The sequence below is a fragment of the Macrotis lagotis genome, chromosome 3 (genome assembly GCF_037893015.1).
Source record: "Macrotis lagotis isolate mMagLag1 chromosome 3, bilby.v1.9.chrom.fasta, whole genome shotgun sequence".
NCBI lineage: Eukaryota > Metazoa > Chordata > Mammalia > Peramelemorphia > Peramelidae > Macrotis > Macrotis lagotis.
In genome coordinates this window covers 281396614-281417942 of record NC_133660.1, presented here as the reverse complement: position 1 = coordinate 281417942, position 21329 = coordinate 281396614, and the positions used below count along the sequence as shown (strand labels likewise).

The following is a 21329-nucleotide window of genomic DNA, read 5'->3' as shown; positions in this document are numbered from 1 at the left end:
CTAGGTCGTGCAGTGGGTAGAGCACCTGCCCTGGAATCAGGAGAACCTGAGTTCAAATCTGACCTCAGACACTTAATAATTGCCTAGCTGTGTGGCCTTGGGCAAGTCACTTAAGCCTGTTGCCAGGCCCAAAAAAAAAAAGAAAAAAAAAGACTGACCACAGACTGTGCTGAGGGCTGAATCTGATACCCGCATTGGATCTGCTCCTAGTGTGACCCATGGGGACTCTGGGCTGCATCTGCCAATCCCCCTCACCTTATATTAGCAAGTCAGCACCCCTGGGCTTGGCTACCCCCCCCAAGGGATAGGGAGAAGGCCTATGTAATGCTTCGTCTCACAAGTCTGAGCCCCCCATGATTATCCTTTAGATCAACTAGACATTCAGACAACGAGTTGTTTTCGAGATGATGCTGATCAGAATTGGATTTGCCCAAAATGCTAAAAATCCTTGGAAACCTGCAAGCTCTCCCCCCCCCCCCCCCCCCGCCCCCAGATACCAAAGGGAGGGAGGAGACTGAGGCTCTCTGGTTTTCTCTCCCCTTTAAGGCATTGCTTGTCAAGGCCCTGCCTGGAAGGCCTCCCGCCCCTAGGAAGCTGGAGGGTGGAACGTCTCTTCCTCTCCCTTCCCTCCTTCTTTGGGCCCCTCTCCCCTCTCCCTTCTTTCCTCCTCTTTTTCCTCCCCTCTCCTCTCTCCCCTTTTTCCTCCTCTTCCCTTTCTCCCTCTCTGGTTTTCCCTTTTCCTCTCTCTTTTTCTCCTCCCTCCCCCTCCCTCTAGGTTTTATATAAATCCCATGACATAATTGTCCCTAAACCAATCAGAACAAACTTTCTTCCACTGTCACAGCAGTTCACCCAATGACTTCCGAGGACTTTTCCCCTTTAGTGGAAAGTCTGTATTGGCTATTTGAATAGAGGTGTGAGCCATGGCTCGCACTTCTGCTTTGATTGATTCACACAAAGATGTGTTCTCACCTAATACTTAGCATCTCCACACTTATTTTAAATGAGGTGATTTGGTTGCTTTGCTCAGTGGACCTCCATCTTTGGTGTCAGACCCAATCCCAGTCCCAGCCACACCTTCTTCACTCCAGTCCTGGTCCTGATTTCTATCTCAGCTCCAAACCTCCAAACCCAGACTGAATCCTGCTCTTGGTTCCAGATTGAACTCTGCTCCTAGCTACAGAGGGAACCCTGATGGTTCTAAGTTCTCATGTACTTATCCAAATAATAAGACCCATAACGGCAGGAAGGCAGGAGCAGCTCAACCTCAAATCTTGCAAGGTGTCACATTCTATAAAAGAGCCTCTCTCTGTGCTTTGAACAAGTGCGTCTTGTAGAACCCATTCTTCCTAGGAGGCAGAAGCACCTCAGTCAAGAACTCTAAACTGAAGCCAGAAGCAGGAATCTGAGATGGTTCGTCATTTCAGTCTTGTTTGGGACCAACAGGGACCTAGGAAAAAGACTGCCCCCCCCACATCCCAGGGCAGAGATTACCCATGGAGCAGACTGTATCTTCTGCTGCTCTCTTCTTCACTCCTGTCACATGGAGACTTCCTCCTTCTCCTCATGAGAGAGGCTGGCCCTTTTACATATTCCCTTGAACTCGTCCCCTCCCATCTACAGATTGTTGTCTGAAGATACTGGCATCACTACTCTAATCCACGATTGCTCCACAGATATGCTTTTTGTACTATGACTCATCTTTTTAAAAATCCCAACCCTCCTTTGAGCCTCACCTTCTCCCTTTTCCACTGTCTCCTTCAAAAAGTTTCTATTCTCAATAACTTTACTTTCTGTCTCACTCCCTTCCTAACTCTCAATGAATTCTGTTGGCTAATTCCAGGAAATATTCTTTATCTTACTCTGCTGCCTCCTGTTCAATGACAGTCTTGGTTGAGGAATGTTTAATGGAGATGGGGGCTTGTAAACAGTAAATTTGACTCTCTGGCGACCCTAAACAAATTCCATGACCCTATGTGTAGCAATGGGATGTTAGAATTGATTGATTGTTGGCTAGTGTGGGAAGCAGGTCCTTCCAAGCCAGAAAGACTTTGGTTATGAGGTCAGTGATGGGTTACCTGACTCTCCTCCAAAGATCATGTGGGGAGAACACTGCTTATTGTTATCAGATAGCAAGTGTGGAAGATGCTAACTTCACAAGAGTTGATTCCATGTCTGCATATTCCAGTTTGACCAAGGTATGATTTATTACAGCTGTGAGGGACAAAACATTCAAAACCAGACTAAATCAGAGTATCCTCAGAACTATGGAATGAACTCATCTATGAACTGTTAGCTGAACCAAAGAGAAAAATCACCCATGGGTGGAGGAAACATGTAAAGTTAGGGCAAATGAGGGGAGTCAAATTTGTGTGTGCTGGTGTTGTAATATATTCTTTTTTTTTTTTTAATTTAAGGCAATGGGGTTAAGTGACTTGCCCAAGATTACACAGCTAGGCAGTTATTGTGTCTGAGCCCGGATTTGAATTCGGGTCCTCCTGACTCCAGGGCCAGTGCTCTATCCACTGGTACCACCCAGCTGCCTTGTAACAGACATTCTTGAAACAAGAAAGATTCTTGATGAGAAAATTGACTCCTGCACATTAGTGCAAATGCTTGCTATTGTTCTGCCCAAGGCAATGAGATTGCCCATGGGAAAGTTTTTACAAAGCTTCAGGTAAGCAAGGTCTAACCAAGGCAACATGGTGGTCTAGCCTAAGCAACATAGCATATTGAAGAGTCATAGAAACTAGGTTCAGATCCTAAAACTGGTATTACCTATGTGATTGATGATCCCTTTGAAGTCATATCAAGTTCCCCAGAAGCATGACCAATAAGACAGCCCCAAAGTCCTGATTCCACATAAGTCATTAGGGAATTATGTTCTGTGTTGGAGAAATTACCATTACTATGAAAGCTTAGTTTCCTGAAGTTACTGTGATGGACAACACTGGGCAGCTTGGTGCAAATGAGAAGAGTCCCAGAACCTGAGTTTGGATTCTGTTTCTGTTATTTACTACCCTTGTGATTTGGGGGAGTCCCTTAACCTTTCTAGGACTTGTTTTTTTCATTCATAAAATGAGAGGGAGGGACTGACGTCCTCCAAATTCCTTTCCAGCGTTAGACCTGTGATCCTACCAGCATATTAATAGCATTTTTTACATGAAAACACCCTTTTTTCCAGTGTCAGGGTGAGAAGGTTCAGGGCCAAGGAGATTACCATGATGGGGTTTAGGCAAGGTACCTGAGGTTGTGAGAGGCAGGGAGTAGAATGACAAGTGAGGAGCTTCCTGATCCTGCCTTCCCAAACCTGCAAGTACAGGGAAGGTGAAGGATGATGGAGGTGGTTCACAGGATGGAGCAAGGGAAGCTTAGCTTGTGCTCCATCAACCATTCCAGCAACCGTTGGTGACCCGGGGAATAGGGTGGATAGCGTAACTTATTGATTATCTCCAGGCGTGGGCTAGAAAGGAGGCAGCCACGCCGATGAGAGAAGGTGTCAAAGGTGAACTTGCCATGATATTCGCCCATCCCACTGTGACCTGCAAAATGGCGCAAGAGTCTGGATGAGCAGGGGATCAAATGTACCATGGATAGCTATTTGCCCTCAGCCCTAAGGGAGGGAGAACTGTTCCTTCAGGAACCAGACCTTACCCTGCCCTGAAATATTCTAGAGTCATCAGAGACTGAATCATTAAAGCTAGGGAGAACATTAAATCCCAAATACAAAGTGTCTAAGATGGGAAGAAGATAAAATGTCAAATCAGAGAGAATTCTTAGAATTCAGAATATCGGAGATGGAAGGGATCTTAGAACACACAATGTCAGATCATGGAGAATCCTTACAACTCAGAATATCCCAGACAGAAGGAATCTTAGAACACAGAATGTTAGGTTGGAGTGAATTCTTAGAACTCAGAATTTCCAAGATGGAAGGGATCTTAGAACACAGAATGCCAGATCTGTGTCTTGGGACACCGAAAACCAAAATAAGATCTGGAATGGATCTCAGAACCCAGAATGCTAAGCTTAAGGGGACATTGGAACAGAGAATGTCAGAGCTGAGGAGGGCCTTAGGCCAGGGCAAAGAGGGACAGGAAAACATAGAGAATAAAATGTCAGAGCTGGGAGGGATCTTAGAGATCCAATGACTCCATTTTACCAAGGAGGAAACTGAGATACCAAAAAACCACTTGTCAGACAGTGGGAGAGGATTGGAATGCCCCAGGTGTCTGCCTGGACACCATCCAGGATTCCTCCCAAGCCACCTTCTCTCCTCTTTGCAGCCTCATATGAGGTTTCACATTTTCCTCATTTTCTAGTGTCTTTTGGTCGAATCAGGTCTTTTCTCCAGAAGGCTCTGGATGAATTATAAATCTACACTCAAGAGAACTATGGTGGGAAGACTATGACATTTAAGAGTCATTTGTCCATGGACAAGAAGCCAGCTTCTCAGGAGGGGGTGGGGGGGGTCCTGAAAAACGTCTGAGGTTCAGGTAAAGTCAGGAACACTGGATCTGCACGCAGGGAAAACTTTGGGCAATAGGGATGAGGGAATGCCAGGGCCAGTGGAAGTAGAAAGAATAAAGTGGGATGAAGACAGGCCTCCCTTAAACATAGGTCTGCAAAGCCTGAAGGCTGTTCAAGCTACTTAGCAAAGTCCTTTCTTTCTCTGGGCCTCAATTTCCTCTTTTGATCAATGAGGGAGATGGACAAGAGGATCTCTAAAGACCCTTCCAGCTTGGACTCCTCTAATCTGAGGCCCCTCGTCAAAGCCCTTGATGCCCTAAGCAAAAGACTGTGGAATTTGGAGTTTGGGGAGGATGAAGCAAAGAGAGCTAGGAGGGAAGAAGGGACCATTAAGGGACTGGGAATGTTTGTTTCCTAGAGAACAAGAAAACTGCCTTCCTTACTTTGCTGCCATATATATACTTTCATCTAGGGGCCCAAGACCCTTCAGCCGTCTACCCCCACCCTACCCCAGAGGCTAATCACCAGAGGCCTGCCTCTTGTTCTCACACATCCCATACCCCAACTCTGGCCCCATAGAGCTCAGTTAGCGCCCTTCTGGATCCAAGTGGGGCTCACCATGCTAGGGGTGCAGGTGATCTCACCAAGACTGAACTGTAGCTAAACAGCCCAGATCCCAGGATGAATTGTGACCCTCAGGGTAGATGGTGGGATCCCCTTAACCCCTAGCCTGAGCACTGACTCTGGAGACAGCTTGAGCCCCAAATGTGGCCCCAAATCAAGCCCTGAGTCTGAAGACAGAATGGTCCTCAGCCCTAGGATCTGAGCCTTACCCTTGGATTCCTTTTCCTAGACCTCAGAGCCCTGAAGGGTCCTGGGTTTATGCCTAACTAAGGGGGGCAGAGGCTGAGCCTGAAACATACCAACTCCCCCAAAAGGCATAGATGTTATTATCAAAAACATGAAGCCATCATTGCCCCCGAAGCTGCCACTGCTGGTCTGGTCCAGGACCTTATTCACCACCTGGAGAGAAAGGGAGCAAACAGGAGGGACGGTGGAGAGGTTTGCAATCTTCCTGCCTTAGAAGTGGATCAGGGGAGGCACCTACTCCATGATCCCTACTATCTGGAGCCTCCCCTTCATCTTTACCAGGCTCTCCCCCTAGGGGCCAAGCTGACTGAGGGAAGCCTGTAAAGGTTTGTCTCCACCTGAGTCAGGTGGGTGGATCAGCCAGATGGACAGCCCCCTCCCCTTCCTCTCTGGCCCTTCCACCAAGGCTGGTCCTACCCCTCTCCATCTCAGAGTCCCTTGCTCTTTATGTGCTCCTTACCTTGGAATCATTGGAAAAGGCATATAGGGCCAAGGGCTTCTCTCTCTTCCTGATGAAGGCAATGGCCTCATCGACGCTTTCCACATTCAGGATAGGTAGAATGGGCCCAAAGATCTCCTCCTGCATCACAGGGTCTGTCTCCTGCACATCCACCAGCACTGTGGGGGCTGCCTTGGACCACAGAGGAAACCTTAGTCTGGGGCTTTCAGAGGCACCCAGGGCAAGGGGAGTAGGGGTGGCGGGGCTATGAAAAGGGAGTAAAGCAATACATTTCTTGCTATGGAGATATCAAGAATATGATGATCAGGGGTTCTGATCACCCAGAAGTCAGTGGGGACAGGGACAACGGCCCACAGCTCCTCCATCAGCCTTGGCTCCCTATGGCTCCTGTGGAACTACCAGCACCAAGGAACATAATGAGAAGGGGACCACTCACCAATGTAGCGGTCCTCCTTGTCTGAGTGGCCACCAATGGCCACTTGGCCATTGCCCATCAGGCCTTGGAGTCTGTGGAAATGCTTGTCATTGATGATGCGACCCAGATCTGGGGATTTCTGGGGATCCTTCCCATAGAACTGAGTCACTGCATGTTGGAGGGCAGGCAGTAGCTTCTCCTGTATCTTTCGACTGCACAGGATATAGTCTGGGGCCACACATGTCTGTCCCGCATTGAAGAAGCGGAAAAAGGCTACACGGTTGGCCACGTTCTGGGGGTCACAGTTGTCGTCCACATAACAAGGGTTCTTACCTCCCAGCTCCAGTGTGATGGGGGTCAGGTACTGGGAGGCTGCGGTCATGACGATCTGGCCTACTCGAGGGCTCCCTGGGGACAGGTGGGAAGCCCTGTCCTTTGAAAGACCTTCCCCATGGCCTCATGGTTCCCTCTGCCCACTGTTCTGTGAACAGGCCCCTCCCAGTAGTGCCATCTCATGTTTTAAGGCCCCTCCCATCTCTGGCATTCTCTGTCCTTGGTTCCATTTCCCCTGGCTTTGACACCATATGAGCCTTCTTTTCACCCCCCAAAGATAGTCTCTGACTGTTCCCCTTCCTGGACCTCAGTTTCATTAACTTTCTTTTTCTTTTTTTCAAGGCAATGGGGTTAAGTGACTTGCCCAAGGTCACATAGCTAGGTAATTATTAAATGTCTGAGATACTCAGGTCCTCCTAACTCCAGGGCCAGTGCTCTATCCACTGCGCCACCTAGCTGCCCACTGTGCCACCTAGCCACCCTTATTGACTTTTTTTGTATTTTTATTTTTTGCAAAGGCAATGGGGTTAAGTGGGCCACACAGCTAGGTCATTATGAAGTGTCTGAGGTCGATTTGAACTCAGGTCCTCCTGACTCCAGGGCTGGTGCTCTATCCACTGTGCCACCTAGCCACCCCTCCTTATTGACTTTCAAAAGAGGAGAATACTGCTTGCCCCCCCCCTCTCCATCTCTCCCAAGGGCGATCAGCTGAGATAATAGGTGTTAAAATTCTCTGAGTTACACACCTCCAAGGTGATGAGAATGCTGGGGTGGGGGGGGCAAGAGCTGAGCATGGAGCTGCCCTGCAAAAGGATCTGGGAAAAAATAACCTTCCCAAGGTCCTTCTGGGCCCTTCCCCTGCTGCCCTATTTCTGTCTGTGAAATGAAGGAGGGGGATTGACTATCTGGTCTCTAAGGTCCTTCTCAGCTTGAAAGTTCTCTGATCTACCAAAGGTGGGGACTTGGGGTTAGAAGGAGTCACCTCCTTGTGGAGACCTGCCCTTCTGCTCCTCATTGCCCCCCAAAGCAGACACTGGAAGGCTTGTGTTGGGGCAGGGAACTGAAACCTGGAGAGAAGCCCTTGGGTCTGGGAGGAGCAAGGGAAAGGCCTGGGACTCCAACCTAAGCCCTCTCTCGGCACTGGAGGGGGCGGACCAGAGCCCATTTCCCAGAACAGGCTGACTAGGCCTGACTCACCTGTGAAGAAGATGTAGTCAAATCTGTTCTCGAGCAGAACAGAAGTTTCCTGGGGGCCTCCCAGCACAGTAGCAAAGCAGTCCTGGAACCCAGTACAGAACTACTCATTCCCAAGAGTTCCTGGTCTGAAGAACCCCGCCTCCCAGGATGATTGGATTTCCACCTCAGGGCAAGGAAGGAGTCATCCAAGGACCTTAGGGAATATTATTTAGGCAGCTCCCCAACTTGGAGAGTCCCCAGAAGCTTAAGTAGGAAGAGGCAGAATTGGAATCCTGACTCTGCCTCTGAGTTCAATGTTCTCAGAGACCTAGAATGACTGAGGGAAAACTCATAAAATCCTATGGTATGCTTGGGGAGAAGAGCAATTCTGGAGTAAAACCTTCCAAGGGAAGGGAACCCAGTGAAGGGGAGGGCTGAGGGACAATTACATAGTCACCACCCACGATATCATAGACAGAGCTGGAAAGGATCTTGGAGGTAGGCCAGTCCACGCCCTTCATTTTACCGATGAGACCCAGGGCCTCCTCAATGCCAAAACATGTTTCTTGCTCCTCTCTCCCCACCACCATCACTTTATTTCACCATTCATTTTAGCCTCAGCCTGGTCCCACTTGTTTTCCTCCCCTTCCCTTGGCCACCTGCTGCCCTTGAGAAGAGCTTGGCCCTCCAGAACAGGGAGCCAAGGGACTTCCTGGAAATAGAAGGTAGGGCTCAGAGTCCCTATGGTCTGGTTCTTTCCAGAGCTGCGCAAACTGGGCACAACCAGAGTGGAGACTCAAAAGGCCTGGTGACTCCTTTAAAGGGAAGGGTTTGAGTGCTTGGGCTTCCTGGAAAACTGGTCAGGGCTCCTTACCTTATCTAGATATTGGGGCAGCACCTCAGCAATGACCTTCTCCATGTTTTTACTGATCTCCGAGGGCTTTAAAACCACACAGTTACCTGCCAGGAGGGAGGGCAAGAAGAGGTAGGATCTTTCTCCTTCTGAGAGGATGCCTGGCCTCCCTCCTTCTGGGGTGAAGTTCCCCCTTTCCCCTGCTAGCTTCTCCTCATCCAAGTTTTGTCACCCCTGCTCCCATCATCACCAAGCATCTCCCCTAACTCTGTCTGGTCGTGAGCAGGAAGGGGGACAAATGAAAAGGAAAGGAGAAGGAACCATTCCTGTGGGCCTGGAGAGCCAAGCAAAGACTAAGGCACAGAAAGAGAAAGGGAGAAAGAAAGAATTTATATATAACCTGGGGCTCAAGCCCAGATGATTTCATAAGACTTCTTATTGGGGGAGAAAATGATGAGACTGAGATGGACAGAGAGCTTTGGGAAAGAGAAATCTTCCTCTGCAGTGTTGCTTTGGGAGAAGAGAGATACAGTTCCCATGGCTCTTTGGTACCAGTTGCAGGGCAAGAGAGAAGACTTTGTACAAATGACACGCAGGGGAAGTCAGCTCCTCAATGTGCTCCTGATTTCCCATCTCTAAATAATTGGGCAAATGTCAGTTGGGCATGGTTAGACAATTCTACCTAAATTAAATTACTTATTCAGTGCTATGCCAACCAAACTCCTTGTGATGGAAAACAGCATCAATAACCAGAGATGGAAGCGTAGAGTAGCAGACTAAAACTTACTATCTTCTATTCTTTCTTTTTTTTAGTTTTTTGCAAGGCAATGGGGTTCAGTGGCTTGCCCAAGGCCACACCGCTAGGTCATTATGAAGTGTCTCAGGTCGGATTTGAACTCAGGTCCTCCTGACTCCAGGGCCGGTGCTTTATCCACTGCACCACCTAGCCGCCACCACTATCTTCTATTCTTAAAAGTTGCCTTAGAGGGTGGCTAGGTGGCGCAGTGGATAGAGCACCGGCCCTGCAGTCAGGAGGACCTGGGTTCAAATCCGACCTGAGACACTTCATAATGACCTAGCGGTGTGGCCTTGGGCCAGCCACTGAACCCCATTGCCTTGCAAAAACCTAAAAAAAATTTAAAATTTTTTTAAAAGTTGCCTTAGGTATGATGCCTTTTTTCTCTCTGTTTTTACCCATTTTGATTGCTTTTTCTTTCAAAACATGATTAATATGGACTTCTGTTTGTCATAGTTCTACATGTGTAACCTATATTAGTTTTCCGGCAGAGGGAAGGAAGGGAAGGCAGGGAGGGATAACGCAAAAAGCAAAACCTTGCAAATTATTGTTGAAAACCATCTTTGCATGAAGTTAGAAAAATAAATAAAATATTAAATGTGCATGTATATTTATATGTAAATATATGTATGTATAAATATAGATATATGAAAATGTTCCTGAGTTTTATCTTGCCTCCTGAGAGACTTAGGGGAATTTCCCCTTGGATAATATCAAGGAAGCTGTTTGTCTTTGTCTGTTAGTCTCTCTCTGACTGTTTCTGTCTCTGTCTTTGTCTCTCTGTGTCTCTCTCTGTTTCTGTCTCTCTGTCTCTGTCTCTTTCTCTCTCTCTCTGTCTCCCCCCATCTCTGTCTGTCTGTCTCTGATTCCCTGTTGATATGACATATCTTCCTCTCAGGAAAGTGGCTTAAAAACCTAAAAAAAAAATCATTCTCTTAGTCTAATGGTGCTGTAGTCTAGTGTTCTTATTTATTTGTTTGTTTGTTTGATTTGCAAGACAATGGAGTTAAGTGACTTGCCCAAGATCACACAGGTAATTGTTAAGAGTCTGAGGCTGGATTTGACTCCAGGGCCGGTGCTCTAACCACTGCACCACCTAGCTGCCCCTTAGTCCAGAGCTCTTCTGAGGAGAATGGAATAGCCAGGTTCATGGCACACTCTCCAGCTCCCTTCTAGGCAAGAACCCTAGGCCTCCTTGGGGGGAGGGGCAGATTCCTATATCTGTCAAAGCCTCTCTATGAACAGCATGAAGACAAAGCCCATGTGGTCTAAGACACATCCTACACATATGCTGTAGATGTGTGTCATACAAGACCAGGTTTGCTGGAAGAAAACACAGAGGCATGACCTTGAGAATCACTTCTAAAGGGTTAAAGGTTCAACCACTTTTCTTAAAACTGGAAGCATCTGGGAATTTGGGGGAAGGATGGCCCGCAGCCACTTCAGGAGGCAATGGGGGATGGAGGTTAAAGGGATGGACCTGGAATCAGAAAACCCTGAATTCCAATCCTGCCTTTGTCTCTGTGAAAGGGAGTCATGTGGAAGGGAACAAAATGGGGCTCCTGTGGGGATCCAATGTGATCATAGATATAAGATGACCTTGAAGAGCTCGGAGAATTAAAGTTGGAAAGACCTGGAGACTGTTTCGTTCTACCCTCTCATTTCACAGAGAAGGAAACTGAGGAACAGAGATGGATGTGACTCACTAGAAACATCTGAGGGACTGTTGGAAAGATGCCAAGACCAGGATCTCTCCAACTTCAGTGGCTATTGGACCACTGAGTCAGGTAGTTCAAGGGTAATGGGAACAATTCCAGTTCACAGAAGTACAAGGGCAACGGGAACAATTCCAATTTGCAGAAGAGGAGACTGAAGGTAAAACAGAGTAAAGGTCCATTTGAAGGAGCCCCAGGAGAGGAAGCTATGCCAGAGAGAGACTGGGCATCCTCTGACCTGTGGCCCATTTCTCACCTGCAGCAATGGCTCCCACCAAAGGCACCAGCAAGAGGTTCAAAGGGTAATTCCAGGGGGAGATTATGAGAGTCACACCATAGGGCTCCTTCCGGATGAAAGCTGAGGTCAGTTGTGTAGCCTGGTGACAGGGAACGGGGATAGAGGGTTCACTGAGCCCAGGCCAGTTGTACATCCCAAACCACCCAAAGGAAATGAAAGAAATGAGACTAGTAAAGCTGGGGAAGTGGAGGTGGGGGTGGGTGGGGGAACAATGGAATCCCCACCCCCTCCTCCTGGCCTCCTTAGTCAGTGGGAGGTTGAGAAGAAGGAAAACAGAGAGAGGGGTGAAAAGAGTTAACCCAGCTTGGCCGGGGCTCAGTAACTGGGACAGAATCCTTTTAATTTAGAGCAGGATGGGACCTCAGATGCCATTGTGCACCTCCACCTCTGTGGCCTACCCCAGTAGTCCTGAAACTTCCACTTAAAGTCTTTTCATGACAGGGAACTTACTACCCCCAAGTCAGCTCATTCCACTGTTGGATCATCCTTACTGCTAGGAAATTTTGATCTTAAAGGCCCTCATTTCCAAGGTCCCATAGATCTTTCAAGATGATGGTTCTTTACCTGCCTGTTGCCTATTAACCCTTCAAGGTGATGTCCCATCCATTTTTCCTCATCTATTCTTCACCCTTACCCCTAAGGGAGTCAGGGTGTCTTGGTTTTACAGTAGAGGGAATTAAGAACCAACATGGAGAAGAGATGGACCCTAGAGTCACCCAATGAGGGAGCAACTGATTGGGTGCTAGAAGCCCTCCTGCTTGCAGCCTGGAGACCTTTTCTTCCACCTGAAGGGGAGACAGCACATAAAGGGATCCAGACCTAGGGAGTTGACCATAAGACTCTCATGTTCCCCAGAGCCATTCTTTCTTTTCCTTCTTACTCACCAGATTCTTCTCCACTGGTTCATCCTTCATCCAGGTGTGCAGGTTTTTCAGAGCTAACTTGATTTCACACTCACATATGAAAATCTCAGATATATCAGCTTCACAGCTTGGCTGGAAAAAGATGAGTTATACAGATGTTCAGTTTTCATTCATATCCTCTCCCAAAGGAGGGGAGGAGAGGGGAGGAAAGAACATGGGAGGTGGGGGGGGGGAAGGGGTAGGGGAAGGAGCCTTCTGTCATTCATCCCAGAAAGGGCAAAGGCCTTGCCCAGATTCACATTCTTAGTGAGAAATAGAACAGGAATTTTCCCACTTCAGATTGGCCTCCTCTCCTGCTCTCCTGGACCCAGGAGTCCCAGTGCCCACCCAGTCTCCTCTTTTTTACTCCTCCTCTCCTCACCTTTTTTAGATCCTGGGCCAGGGTATCCAGGAGTAACTTTTGGTTTTCCTTCAGGAAGCGGCTCAGCCCCTGTAGCTGGGTAACTCGGAATTTGGCTGGACGGGTTCTTCCAGAATTGAAGGCATCCTGAAGGCGCTTCAGAGTGTCTGCATAGGGATTCACCCTGCCAGAGAATGACCAGGGGATGAGGGCTCACTATGCAGCATGAGACTCCATGACCCAGTTCCATCCACCTTTATTGAGATGCCTCTGGGACTGTGGCTCCATTGTTCTTCCCAGTCAGTCTCAGGACTTTGCTGCCTAGTCAACCCCTTCCTTCCACCCCCTACTCAGCTTTGCCTATGGGGAGAAATCTCAGGATTTCCTGTCTCATGACCTGCTCCTTGGAAATCAGCATATATCCCAACCATAAGTCTTTTTTAAAAGAGTTTCACTAGAAATTCCAGAAAAAATTTATGGAGGCCAAGATTATTGACTCAGGCATGCCCTCGAGCTCAGAAAATGAGATGAAGGACTAGATAAACATTTATTACTGTGTGCCCCAACACTGTGCTATGCACAGATAATCACCAGCCAGATCTTTGGAGCTTCAATCAGAACTCTAATCGTGCCTAAGCAATGGGGATACAAAAAGAGGTAAAAGACAGTTCCTGCCCTCAATGAGCTTTCAATCCAATGGGAGAGACATTATGCAAACAAGGCAGTTGATGAACAGCTAAATAGGAAAGTGGTCACTACAAGGAGCTACCATGGCTTCCTCAAGAACAGGTCTCTCCAAATCAACAATGGATGACCAAGTTGGGATCCAATAGTCTTGTGACAGACTTGAGCATTGAACTCAATCTAATCAGATGAAATTAATCAATCAACAAACATTAATTAATCTCTTATTACACGCTGCCAAGTGTCAGGTACACATTTGGATTTGATTTGGAGGGTCAAGTCAATTAAGTGCCTATTAGGTTTCTTCCTTCTAAGCTGATGATTCTCATGGGTAATTCAAAAGGTCCGAATTGCTAAACATCCTTTTCTTCCATTTGTGAGGGGTTCAAAAGGACTCTTTTTTTTAGTTTTTTCAAGACAGGGGGGTTGTGGCTTGCCCAAGGCCACACAGCTAGGTAATTATTAAGTGTGTGAGGCTGGATTTGAACTCAGGGATGCCTGACTCCAGGGCCGGTGTTCTATCCACTGTGCCAACTAGCTACCGACTCCCATCTCTTCTTGACTACCTAAGTAGATAATGGTATTTGCTGATCCTTGGAAGCCTCAGGGCCATTGTCACCAGGCTACACAACTGACCTCAGCTTTCATCCGGAAGATGGAATGGCCAAGATCCCTCAAGGCCATCCTCTGGCAAAAGAGTGAAGAAGGAGATGTAAATCAATGCCTTTCCTTCCATCTAGGCTTCTTCCTTAGGGACCCCATTGGAATCCCCTGCTTGATACAATCTTTCAAATGACTCTCTTATAAACTCACTTATTAATTTGCAGATGACCTCTAGGGTTTGGCCAAATATTCCCAGCTTAATCAAACGCTCTTCAGGTGAAATGTCACTGGAATTTCAAGTACCTTCCACAACTGAACATAGTTTAATTGAGATTAATTGAGATAGATTGATGGATTCCAACAGGTTAGGGTCCCAAAGATGAATAGGCTTAGCCCAGTGACTAACAGGGTTAAGTGACTGGCCCAGAGTCACACAGCTAGTAAGTGGTTGAGATTGGATTTGAAATCCTCCTAATTGCTCCAAGTGAAATAAAGAGTTATAAATACTATTTTGCCATATAGAAACATAAACAGTTTGACCATAATGAATTTCTTGTTTTCCCTTTCTTGGTTTTTTTTTTATGTTTCTCTTGACTTTTGTATTTGGAGATCAATGTTTTATTCAGCTCTGATTTTTTAATTAGAAATGCTTGCAAGTTCTCAATTTCATTAAATAAATCTTTTAAAAGATTATATTTGGGCTGCCTGGGTGGTGCAGTGGATAGAGCACTGGCCCTGAAGTCAGGAGTACCTAAGTTCAAATCCAGCCTCAGACATTTAATAATGATCTAGCTGTGTGGCCTTGGGCAAGTCACTTAATCCCATTGCCTTGCAAAAACCTGAAAAAAAAAGGATTTTATTCAGTTTTGCTAGATAGGTGACTCGGTTGTAACTGTACTGGCTTTGCCTTCTGGTATATCATATTCCAACTGCTCTGGTTCATTAATATGAAAGCTGCCAAACCCTATGTAATCCTGCCTGCAGCTTCTTCATATTTGGATTGTAACTTTTGGTCTGTTTGCAATATTTTCTCCATCTCTGAGCTCTGGCATTTGGCTGTGATAGTTGAGGAATTTCCAGTTTCAGGATCTCTTTCAGGTGGTGATTGATGGAGTCTTTCAATTTCTATTTTGTCCTCTGGTTCTAATATATCAGGGCAGTTTTCTTTTTTAATTCCTTGAAAAATGTTGTCCAGGCTCTTTTTTTGATTATGACTTTCAGATAGTACAACAATTCTTCTATTATCTCTCCTGGATCTATTTTCTAGGTTGGTTGTTTTTCCAATGAGAAATTTCACATTTTCTTCTTTTTTTTGTTTTTTTTACTTTTTTTATTTTATTTTATTGTATTGTGGTGTCTTGTAGTCATTAGTTTATACTTTTTCAACTTGAATTTTTAAGTATTTTCTTTAGTGAGCTTGTGTGCTTCCCTTTCCATTTGACCAATTCTATTTTTAGGGAGTTATTTTCCTTAGTAAATTTTTGCATATCTTTTCCCATGCTATTGACTCTTTTTTCATGATTCTTTTGCATTACTCTCATTTCTTCCCCCCCCATTTTTATTTTACTTATCTAATTTGCTTTTAAAAATTCTTTTTAAAATTGTCCTCTTCTAAATTTATGCCTTTATCCTCCCTCTCACTGTAATAACTATCAATCTCTTTTTTTGTTTGCTTTTTCCTCATTTTTTCTGCCTTTTTTGTGAGTTGGCGTTTTAATGTCAGAGTTGGACACTGTCCCCAGTCTTTTGTCCTAGAGCTCTAGGACTTGTTGCGGGCTTTCATCAGCTTCAGGGTTTAGCTGCTTGTTTTCTTTGGAAGGTAGGCTTCCCTTCTGGCTTGTAGTGGGTGGTGGGATCTCCCTGTTGGCCTCCCTTGGGTGTGGGGTTTAGTTAAGGGCCTGTTCTAAGGGTGGGGCTTTGCTGCTGAGTTGCTATGCTGACAGAGTCTTTCTGCTAGCTGATCTTGATCTTGTTGCTGTTGAGGCCAGATGAGAGGAAGGCAGAGGAGGCAGATTGCAATTGCCAGATTGCAATCAGAGATGAGGCACATTTCCCAGTAAATGCCCCAGGGGTGGGTCTTGCTTCAATCCTTGTCAGCAACGGGGGTAGCTTGTGCTGGGGTCACTGGGGGTACAGACTACTGCACTAGACTTGAAGGACGGTGAGGCCTCACTGGTGGATTGCCCCAGCTTGGAACCCTGCTAGAGGCTCCCAGTTGTAAGGCTGGTGGCTTCTGCTGCTCTTGGACCTGGCCTCCCTCCCTCTCCTGTGAGACAGTTTTGCTGCTCAGCTGGTAAATTGCTTCCCTACTCCTAGATCAGTTCTAAGGTGGTTTTTCTAGTTGTTTGGTGGGAAACTTGGGAGGGTTTCAAGAGTTCCTTTCTCGCTCTCAGGTACCCATAGTCAAATGACCGTGTATTTACTTATTGGGTTATAGTTGTATCCTTGTCTAGACTGTAAGTTCTCTGAGGGCAGTGCCTAGTCTCACTTTCTTACTTTGTATCCCCAGTACCCCACCCAGAGTCTGGCATACTGTAGCTGCTTAATAAATACCTATTATGTTGGATTTGTTGCATGAAGAGCCACCTGCATTGGGGAACTGAGCATTGGCAGGACCCTGGAGATATTGGGGCAAGGGTAGGGCACTCAAACTTGGAAACGAAAGATGTTAGAGTAGATGCTTTCAGTTTCTTGGTTCAAGTAATTCAGCTCTTAGGGTTCCTGTCCTGGCCATCTCAAGACTTTACCAAGCCCTTGCTCTAAGCAATTACAGGTGGGCACTCTAGTTTTTGGAGAAGTATTCTAGAATCATAGTCTTGGGACTGCAAGGGGCCTTAGAGGGCTCTGGAAAGACCCCAAAGACTCGAGTCCCATTGACAAACCTGTCTACTCTTTCCACCCCCCATCAGCTCTGGATTAGCAAACTACCCAAACAACCAACAAGCACCTCTATGTACCAGGAACCGGAACTGTTCCACAGACTGAAGGTACAGGGAAAACACAGGACAATCTCTGCCCTTCAAGAATTTATGTAAACTGGACCTGGAGATCCAAAGATTTAGGTTCTAATCTCAACTCAACCATTAATTTGCTGACACTGACCTCTTCGGTCCTCAGTTTCCCCCTTAATTAAAGAAGATTCATAATCCCAGTCAGACTTCCAAGGCTGTTGGGCAGACCCAAAAGGAAGGTGAGTGGCACCTCTGGAAAGAAGGCCCCTGGTAAGTTTTGCAGAGTTAGAACCTGATTCCAAATCTTCAGCATTCTTTCGTGACTTTCTCTTGAACCTGAACTAGAGCAGAGCAGGTCCAGGACCTCCAGCTTCCAGAGAAAAGCTGAGCCTCCTCTCTAGACCCATTGCTATCCCCTGCCCCCATCCACAAGAGTCCACCCCCTCAGAGGTATACCTACTGGGGTTCAGGTGTGGGCTGTGTCTCTTGACCAGAGCTCTTTCTTCCTTTTCCAGACATGCCAAACACCTCAGTCCAACTCTGCCAAAGCTTGCTGCTTGGTAGTCTGCTGGGGCAAACTAAATCTTGTATGTTGACAGGCTCATACCTGCTCTGCAGTTCCTGCCCACAAGCCCAGACCCTGCCCATAGTTCTACCTCCTAAGCACAGTCACCAAACCCAATCCTCTTTAATTAACAGTGAAGGAAAGAACAATAACTGATTCATGGATGCCAAGAGAGATGGCGGGTGGGCACCATACAAGTTCAGAGACCTGGCTGCCCAGGGAAGCTTGAAGAGGAAAAGATAGGGAAATGCTGAGGAAAAAGGACAGAATCTCAAATCAGAGGTGTTGGGTTCAGATTCTGCCTTAGACAAGTCCCTTCTCTCTGTTTCTCAGTTCTTTCTTCTATAAAATGAGGGGGTTGAATTTGATGCCTCAGAGGGCCTTCTACTTCTGATACTTTATATTTTAAGAAGCTATCCATTTCAATACAACAAATATTTATTTTAGCAACTACTATGTGCCAGGCCCTTTACTAGGTGTTAGGGGTCTAAAGACAAACATGAAACAATTCCCGGGTTAAAGGAGTGTCTTCTGTACAAGAAGATACAATATACAAACCGATGCAAGATAAATTCAGATGGGAATAAACAGTAACATCAGCTTGGGGCTGGGGAAGAGAAATCGGGACAGGCTTCATGGAGAAGGTGGCCCTTGAGCTATAAGGAAAATGAAGAATGTGAAGAGATGTGAGGAGGGAGCGCATTTCAAGCATGGAGCACAGCTGGGGCAAAGGCAAGGAGGTGGGATGCAATGTTAAATTCAAGGAATAATTGATAATCCCACTTGGCTAGAATGGAAAGTACTTGAAAGAGAGAAATGTAAAATAAATTTGGAAAAGTAGATCGGAGGGATTTGTGAGGAACTTTAAATGGCAGACAGAGGAGTTGGTACTTCATCCAGGGGGTAACCGGTGCCGCTAAAGGGCCTTCAGGAGAATCAGGTATAGTGAGGCCCGTGCTTTATCCCCCAGACGGTGCTCACCTTATCCTTTCAAATCCCTGAGGGCCGTCAGCATGACCCCAGGTCTGCTCTGCTCTAGGATAGCCACCTTCTTCTGTCCAAGCCCTTCCCTTCACCAGTTTTTTAACCACAGGGCCCAGAATTGAACCCAAAGCTCCAAATAAGATTTGATTAAGGCCAAGGGTAAAGGGACAATTGGTTCTGTCTCCTGGAAAACTCCATTTCTCAGTATAGTACATGCAGTATTTGATTTTTGGCTGCCAGGTTACGCTGCTGACTCACTGAGATTTCACTGACCTTTTTCCAAATTGAAGACTGTCTAGCCAAGGTCTTTTCCAGGTCCCATCCCATGCTCCACTTGGTCCTTGTTTGGGCCTCCATAGCTCAGGGTGAATGTAAATGGCAATTGCTTCTGTCTTAACTAGAACCCCTGCAGGTCTCACCCCACCCAGATTGATTTTATTTTTTTGATAAAATAAAAGAGGACATTCTTTGCCTCATTTTTTTTTTTAGATTTTTGCTAGGCAATGGGGTTAAGTGGCTTGCCCAAGGCCACACGGCTAGGTAATTATTAAGTATCTGAGGTAGGATTTGAACCCAGGTACTCCTGACTCCAAGGCCGGTGCTCTATTCACTGTGCCACCTAGCCTGCCCAACTGCGCCACCTAGCCACCTCACTGCACCACCTAGCTGCCCCCTTTGCCTCATTTCTTACCTAGCCCAAATCCCCAAATGGTCATTGCCTCATTCAGACCTGGAAAAGAGCTTAGCTTAAAAAGCCCGAGGTCTCCCTTTGTATCAGGGCCATCTCCTGTCATCCTGAACCATAACTGTCCAATGGACCCAAATGACTCTGGAGGAGAGATTGAGGTTGGTGACTTGGCACAGCCCCTTCTCACTCAAACTCAGTTCATGTGCTTGTCATGATATCAACTCCCCCGATATTGTAGTCTTCTTCAAAAACAAAGAACAAGGGGCAGCTAGGTGGCACAGTGGATAGAGCAGGGGCTCTGGAGTCAGGAGTACCTGGGTTCAAATCTAGCCTCAGAAACATAATAATGACCTAGCCGTGTGGCCTTGGGCAAGCCACTTAACCCCATTGCCTTGCAAAAAATGAACAAAAAACAAAGGACAAACAGCAACAACTTTTTAGCTGGCTCTGCCTTATATTTGTGAAGTCCGAAGTGAAGGCTTTACATTTCTACCAATTTAATTTCATCATCATATTGGCTTCAGCTCAATGCCAGACCTATTAAGAGCCATTTGGAACCTGATTCTAACATCCAAAATATTAGGGAGTCAGTCAACAAACATTTGTTAAGTGCTCCCCTCCAGGAAGATTAGCCTATATGTGCCAGGACAACAGTCACTTAACGATGGTGGCTGAACTACCTAGGCAACCAGGGTGGCACAATGGACAGTGCCCTGGAGATAGGAGGACCTGAATTCAGACACTTCCTAGCTGTGTGACCTTGGCCATTTCCAGTTATCCTGATCCATATCTGACCACTGGACCCAGATGACTCTGGAGAAGAAAATGAGGCTGGTGACTTAACACAGCACACAGATCTGGTTCATGTGCTTGTCATGACGTCCTCTCCCTGATGTCATGGTCTTCTTTGAGAATGAAGAAGATATCATCATCATCATCACCTTTATAATGCTTGAGATTTTTAGCCTTGTTTCTTCAACTACTGGTAAGCATCTGTATTTCACCCCTAAGCACCTGGTTAGAACTTGTTCAGCCAATTATCCCATCTTCATATCTTACCAACTCATTTCAGATTTCTTTGTTTGATCTCAACAACCCCAAGCTCACAGACATGTCTACTTCCCCTCTAATCTTATTTTTTTATTTTAGGTTTTTGGGGTTTTTTTGCCAGGCAATGGGATTAAGTGGCTTGCCCAAGGCCACACAGCTAGGACATTATTAAGTGTCTGAGGCCAGATTTGAACTCAGGTCCTCCTGACTCCAGGGCCAGTGCTCTATCCACTGAGCCTAGCCACCCCTCCCCTCTAATCTTGCAGGAAACTTCCCTCTGTTTCACACATTCCCCCCCCCTCCCTTTGCCTACTAATCTATCAATTTGCTTAATCCTCTAAAAAATTAGTGTTGTATATGTAAATTTAATGTAGATCATTCCTGAGTCCATGGATGACCCCATCCCATATTTTTGTCAGTCCCTTTTAGGAAATGTGGGAATGCTGGGAGTGGGGGCAGGGAGGGGAGCACAGTAGGAGGATACCTATATATTTGTTGAGCCTGCCTTTAGCTTGCTTACACTCTAACTGGTGATGCTACCTGTGCACATGTAATTTGGTAACCCCCAGAGCTCTAAAGCTGCATGAGACCTCCAAGGCCCTCATTTCTTGGATGAGAAAGTGAATTTTGGTTCAAAAATCCATTCATTTTTCTGAAGACAGTCCAGTTTGGAGACAGTCTGGAGCCTCAGGGCAAGACAATGAGCATTTGTTGTAGGCAGAAAACTACTGAGCCAAGACAAACAAGTCCTTGTCTTCATGCAGCTCCAGTCTAGAAGTAGGAGATGTTGGCATGAACATAGCAGCTGTGAACTCTGACAATTTGTATCTCAAAGCCCCAACAAGTGAGAGCAGATTTTTGAACCCTCCCCGAGAGGCTGAAGTCTTTCCCCAATGGGATTGGCTGCCATTGACTCCAGCTGCCATTCCAGTGTGTTCTCTCTGTAAACCGCCCAGGTTTTTTTTTTAAGATCAATGAACAACAATTAGTTTTGGGGTTTTTTTTTGTTTTTTATTGATAGTTCCTGTTTCTTACATTGCCACAGTTACCTAATAGCCCTCTCTCTGCCCTTCAACAAGCAATATTTTTAAGAGAGGGAGAATAAAATCATCTGAACTGAAGGATACATTGAAAAAGTCAGAAAACAGGAGCCCC

The 21329-nt window shown here is 46.3% G+C and overlaps 1 protein-coding gene across 1 annotated transcript; it reads right to left on the bottom strand.

Annotated features, from left to right (window-relative positions):
- Positions 1 to 764: 764 nt before the first annotated feature.
- LOC141518675 (aldehyde dehydrogenase family 3 member B1-like) lies at positions 765 to 17482 on the bottom strand. Its single transcript, XM_074230920.1, has 10 exons — positions 17348 to 17482; positions 12671 to 12833; positions 12271 to 12381; positions 11345 to 11465; positions 8599 to 8684; positions 7746 to 7827; positions 6237 to 6623; positions 5801 to 5967; positions 5394 to 5493; positions 765 to 3542 (listed from the first exon to the last, which is right to left on the bottom strand). The coding sequence occupies exons 1-10, from the start codon at positions 17404 to 17406 to the stop codon at positions 3349 to 3351; spliced, it is 1470 nt and encodes a 489-aa protein (XP_074087021.1). The 5' UTR covers positions 17407 to 17482; the 3' UTR covers positions 765 to 3348.
- Positions 17483 to 21329: the final 3847 nt, after the last annotated feature.

What these genes read in the sequence shown, in the direction of transcription:
- LOC141518675 (XM_074230920.1), bottom strand. Translation starts at nt 17,406, where the DNA reads ATGTCTGGAAAAGGAAGAAAGAGCTCTGGTCAAGAGACACAGCCCACA. An exon ending in GGTGGGAGCCATTGCTGCAG is followed by an intron (nt 8,685 to 11,344) that starts GTGAGAAATGGG and finishes CCCTCCTGGCAG; the next exon opens with GTAACTGTGTGGTTTTAAAG. An exon ending in TGACTACATCTTCTTCACAG is followed by an intron (nt 6,624 to 7,745) that starts GTGAGTCAGGCC and finishes ACCTGTCCCCAG; the next exon opens with GGAGCCCTCGAGTAGGCCAG.